The sequence below is a fragment of the Acipenser ruthenus genome, chromosome 2 (assembly GCF_902713425.1).
Source record: "Acipenser ruthenus chromosome 2, fAciRut3.2 maternal haplotype, whole genome shotgun sequence".
Taxonomy (NCBI): Eukaryota; Metazoa; Chordata; class Actinopteri; order Acipenseriformes; family Acipenseridae; genus Acipenser; species Acipenser ruthenus.
In genome coordinates, this window is record NC_081190.1 from 58,650,819 (window position 1) to 58,656,818 (window position 6,000).

A 6,000-nucleotide genomic window follows, 5' to 3' on the forward strand; every position below is an offset into this window, starting at 1 on the left:
TGCAAGCAGGTGAGTGCGATGCAGGCATTCTCAATAGCAAAAGCCTACTTAATTTTTACAGAGGCCAGAACAAAGGTCACACTCCGTACCAATCCTGCCTTTTTGCCGAAGACTATCTCGGCATTCCATGTCAACCAGTCTGTGGAATTGGAGGTTTTCCATCCACCTCCTTTCCAGTCTGACAGAGAGTGACAGCTCTATATGCTCTGCCCAGTTCGGGCCCTGGCGTACTATGCTGACAGGATGAAAAGTTGGAGGCAATTAGAACTATTTTTTATCTGCTATGGGGTGAAGTCCCATGGTCAAGCCCTGTCTAAGCAACAGCTGTCCAAATGGATAGCAGACACAGTTAGGACTGCCTACAAGCTGGCCAACTTGCCCCATCCAGAAAGGCTCACTGCCCATTCCACCAGGGGCATAGCAACTTCGTGGGCTTTATTCTAGGGTGCATCCGTCAAGGACATTTGCAATCCAGCAGTGTGGGCTACTCTCCATACCATTACTAGGTTCAACATACTTAATGTCGTGGATCCTCAAAACCCTGGTTTTGGAACTAAAGTGTCCAGGGCGGCTTCTCAGTCGACCCCTACAGCACAGACATAGAGGTACATTTCTGCCTCAGTTTTTTCACCCTAGCTACTTGTTACTGAAGTTCTGAATGGTAACGCATAAGTCAGCCTCAGCTTAGCCTTTTAAGCATTTGTGGTTGTGCGGCAATCTTGCTCTCACGACGGCTTGGGTACACTCACCCATACGGTAATGGTTACATTTTGTGGTTACCATTAACCTTCAAGGTCGCTGCGTCCATGATTACAGCAGGCTTGAAGGAATAATGACGCTGAGATCTGTGAGCACAGTCCATTTATGTTCTTGAGGGCGGGCCATGACTGCGTCAAAGGCTCGCCGAGCAGCTTTGGTATACAATATTCAGGTTTTTGGTGTTTAGGAGGTAAATACCTACACAGTAATGATTACATTTCTATTTCAGGGGACCAGGGTTATGATAATAACCTAACAATCCCACTCTTCCTGGTGCTTTGACTGATGGATCACCATTTTGGTGACTATTTAGTTTGGACTGCTGAGTGTCTGGGATGAATTGGTCTTGAATTTCCAGCATGATGGCTCAGAACTTTGTTCATCCACCTTCCAAGGATTTACCTTCCAGTGTCGTTTTCCAGTTTATGTTGTGCAGGCTCTGTCTCATTCCTTCAAAGTTAGCCTTCCAGTAGTTTTATACCAGTGTGTAGGAACTCACAAGAAATAACATGCATATTTTCTTCAAAAAACAAGATCTAGCCCAGCTCAACCAATATCTCAACCTGCCTTATGTCAGTACCAAGCAATTTTTGTTAATGAAAAAATAAAAATAACAACTTTAGACATCTATAAAGCTTAACAACCTGATTTAAAGTTGCAATAACATAAGGTGTTTGTACATCAGTAACCCTTTTAATTGAAAACGTTTGTAGTAATGTGTGGGTGTATCACTTGCAATCAGTGTTACCTAAAGCTTTTAATAGCTGCACTCTAAAAGCCAGTGTATATTATTCCCACAAGACATGGATATATACATACATAGATAGATAGATAGATAGATAGATAGATAGATAGATAGATATGTATGTACGGATACTTGTCCTGCTACAATTGTGTAAATTCCCTAAACCAATTGGAACAATTAGAACATAAGAAGAACAATTAAAAATAGACCACTCACACAGCAGAGTCACAACTTAATGAGTAAAAGTGGCACTGTAGTTCAAACCAAGTCATCTACCTTTTTAAATCTGCTTTCAAAACAAGAATTATGCAATTTAAGATTTTATCCTCTAATGTATTTGAAGATAAGCCTAGCAAAATTTGCAGACGACTAAAAAATAGGAAGAGTGGCAAACACGGTTGCAGCAGCAAAGGTCATTCAAAATTGTCTAGACAGCATTCAGAACTGGGCAGACACATGGCAAATGACATTTAATAGAGAAAAGTGTAAGGTACTGCACGCAGGCAATAAAAATATGCATATGGGAGATACTGGAATTGAAATTGAATCTATGAAAAAGACCTAGGAGTTTATGATGCTCGGATATATTTTGAAAAGTGTTGAATTTAAATTAAGGGAAATAATGTTAAAACTTTACAATGCATTAGTAAGACCTAATCTAGAATATTGTGTTCAGTTCTGGAAAGAGTGCAAAGAAGAGCGACCAGAATGATCCTTGGTTTAAAAGGCATGTCGTATGCAGACAGGCTAAAAGAATTTAATCTATTCAGTCTTGAACAAAGAAGACTACGCGGTGATCTGATTCAGGCATTCAAAATTCTAAAAGGCATTGGCAATCATGGGGTTTCCATGCGGGTCAATTTACACGTGAAATAGCGATGCGCGTGCACGTTTGGGAGAATTACTCGGATAAATCCGGTTTGTGGCCGAAAAAAACAACCAAAGAGATGGGATAGGGCAAATCTCATTTACGCATGTAAATGACGAAACACACGGGAAAACCATGCCTAGTTTCGCATGGAAACCCGCATTTCACGTGTAAATGTTAATGAGCATGTTTATCCTTAACTATAAATATTGCAAGGGATCAGGTCAGTTGTTACTGTGGATTCCAAGATGGCAGAAAGTAGTGGCTGATGGGCGATTTTATGGTTAGCAGTGGAGTAGTTCACCTTAATGCTAATGCGGGCAGTCTTTTTTATTATTGTTTTTTGCTGTGTCTTGTCTGTCATGTTGTATATATCTTGTGGGTTTACAGTTCTGTATAAAAGCACTTACCAGGAACTGCGTTATGCATTTGTTATAGTATTAAAGCAGCTGTTTGAGAATACCCTTGCTGTAAAAACTACGCTAAAGTTAAACACGAAGAGCAAGTGAGCTGCTTAACTGAATTAATTCCTGTCCTTTTTTTGATCCCAGCTATGTCCAAAGACAACGTGCGTCTGCCCTCCACCTCAATAAATATAGTTTGTGAACTGGATATCATAAGCCAGCTCAATCTCCCAAAACAGAGCAACAACATCCAAGTTGTCGATGCCCTCTCAGAACTGACCAAATAAATTGCAAATTAACGTATTGATTGTGTTTGTTTTATTTGTTTGCATCATTAATATTTAACACAGCAGTAAATCCAACACAACTTAAAAGAAAGGAGAGCATCTCTGACAGCACGAGCCACCTCAAATTGAAAAACAATTTGGTCAAGAGCAGTAAAACACATTATTAACCAAACAGGCACAGAGTAATTTGCTTTATTACAGCAGCTTAGATTCTCTCGTGTACCAGTTCTCTGCGCATGGAAACCACATTTTCACAAAGTGTCACTAGTAATCTTCAAAAACAGCACGAGTACTTTATGCATAGTTAATTTACATATCAACCCCCACCTTTCCCATTCATTTGCATGACGTCGGGTGAAAAGTCCGGTTTACTCGAGTTTAATAAACTGAGCAAATGGAAACCCAAAAAAGCATTTACAAGAGACATTTTTCTCGTGTAAATGTCTCGAGTTAAAAAAAAAAAAAAAACTTGCATGGAAACCCCATGAATGTCGACCCAGGGGACTTTTTCGACCTGAAAAAAGAAACAAGGACCAGGGGTCACAAATGGAGATTAGATAAAGGGGCACTCAGAACAGAAAATAGGAGGCAGTTTTTTACACAGAGAATTGTGAGGGTCTGGAACCAACTCCCCAGTAATGTTGTTGAAGCTGACACCCTGGGATCCTTGATGAGATTCTGGGATCAACAAGCTACTAACAACCAAACAAGCAAGATGGGCCGAGTGGCCTCCTCTCTTATGTAAACTTTCTTATGTTCTTAATATACAGGGTACCAACCTGCAATGGAGGTGTGTTGGGACCCCACTGCTAAAGCTTAAGAGCTTGATTCTCAAACTACCAGTTACGTTCCTAAATGAAATATAATATGCCTGTGTGAGTAATTAAATTATTTTAATAAATACTCATACATGTTATATATATATATATATATATATATATATATATATATATATATATATATATATAATTTATTTCTTAGCAGACGCCCTTATCCAGGGCGACTTACAATTGTTACAAGATATCACATTATACAGATATCACATTATTTTTACATACAATTACCCATTCATACAGTTGGGTTTTTACTGGAGCAATTTAGGTAAAGTACCTTGCTCAAGGGTACAACAGCAGTGTCCCCCACTACTCCACACTGCTGCCCTATGTTATGTTATAAATAGTTATAAATAGTTTACAGACCAAATGAAATTAAGGTATTCAACACACATAAAGCAGTACTTTAACATGGAAAATATTTGGATGTTACTGATTTTTAATTCTATTACTTGTGTATTGTATTTTTTTTTATACTGTACCAAAAACTTGCTTTGCGACCCTGTTAGTGCTGAGGGTGTTCTGCTAACACAGTACCTAACTGTGAAGAGAAATATTTTGCCATCTGCCTTCTGAAGGCAGCATGGCATAGCAAATAAGGCTAAATGTTGTGCTGTATGCCCCAAGGCTTGTGCTTGCCAGGGAAACTTTGTTAATAAATAATTTATCACCAATTTATGTGGCAATGAATGTCACTGCCAATAACTATTGACTGCTAAGATTAAAGAGAACAGTAAGAAATAGCTCAAGGAATGAATTTCAATGCTTAGATACACAATGCACAAAATGAGACACACATTTACTATAGATCCACAATAAATCCCAAGCCAATTACAAAGCTGGCTTTTTCTGTATTCCAGACAGTACTGTATGTTTTTATCAGTATGTTTTACTATGAATCAGAAATATTCTTCTTTTTTCAGTTATCTGCCTTGTGGGCCTGGGCTTGGTTGTATTTTTCTTCAGTTTCCTGTTATCAATCTTCAGATCAAAATATCATGGTTACCCTTATAGGTAAGACTGTTGTACTTAGTACAATGTTTTTTTGTTGTCACAATATCCTCTTGACAAAAGCTATATTAAAAAAAAATGTAAAGGCTGAATACATTTTTGTCACACATGCAATAGAATGTAGATAGATCTACTTTTTGATTAATGATCTTGTGTATGTTGAGGGGGTAAATGAGTATGGTACATCAAGTGTCTGCCAAATGACACATTGAGCATCAGAAGCTTGAACACTATTGTTTGTACAATTTTAAAATGTTAATGATCTAAACAGTGGTAGATCTTAATGTCACTATCCTAAAATGTATACATGTTTTTGCTGACCTAATTACATTTTTTTATTGTATGTAGTTATGTTAATAAGTGGTTCAATAAATCACCTCTTGAGGAAATTCTCAGCTGGATTAATAGTTGGAGAACTGCAATATTTTGATCTGCCATCGTTTGCTGTTCATTTTCATTCCAGTTCTGCATTACTAGGTTTTTTAAATGTTTTTATTATGCTTTTCTCATTAGGACATGTCTTGGGTGTAATATAAATGTGTTATTTATGAGCAATTTACAATAATAAAGGTCTTTAATCGTTTCTTATTTTTATTTTCCAGCTTTTTAATTAAATGACAACAGAAGGCATCCTACAATGTATTAAGACAATCACTTGGTTCCGATGCTTACTATTGTGTCACTGATTAAAAAAAAAAGTTAGCATGTGTTTTGTCCTTTTAAATAAAGTCTACCACATACAAAAAACATGGTATCCTTATTTATTTCCAGGTGAGAAATACATTTCAGTTTTTCAACTAACAAAGCTCTGGATCAACCAGTTCTTATCAATGTATTCCTATGAACCAGAAGTTTAATGTAATTAAATCCTTGTAGATTCCTATTTTCATATACAGATTGTATATTTATTTAGATATGATCCCTACTGATAATATTAAAGATTACAGATTTATTATATGGAAGATTACCTTAGAATTCATAACTTTACTAATTATACACCAAAAATAGTCCAATAAAAATATGCTGTAATTTTGTTTTTGTATTTGTCAGGGTACTTTTACATTTTTTTCATCAAAACTTTTGGTTTTGGTGA

The 6,000-nt window shown here is 36.9% G+C and overlaps 1 protein-coding gene across 3 annotated transcripts in view; it reads left to right on the forward strand.

The window, feature by feature from the left end:
• LOC117409610 (tumor suppressor candidate 3) overlaps window positions 1-5,796 on the forward strand; it is a 112,947-nt gene extending 107,151 nt beyond the window's left edge. Inside the window, exons 9-10 of one of the 3 annotated variants that reach the window (XM_034015897.3) lie at window positions 4,820-4,910; window positions 5,510-5,662. In XM_034015897.3, coding sequence (XP_033871788.1) covers window positions 4,820-4,910; window positions 5,510-5,525 — 107 coding nt within the window. In that variant the 3' untranslated portion in view covers window positions 5,526-5,662. Of the gene's footprint in view, window positions 1-3,833; window positions 3,939-4,819; window positions 4,911-5,509 lie in introns of those variants that run through there. The other 2 variants (XM_058997773.1, XM_058997774.1) reach the window with 2 other exon arrangements.
• Window positions 5,797-6,000: the final 204 nt, after the last annotated feature.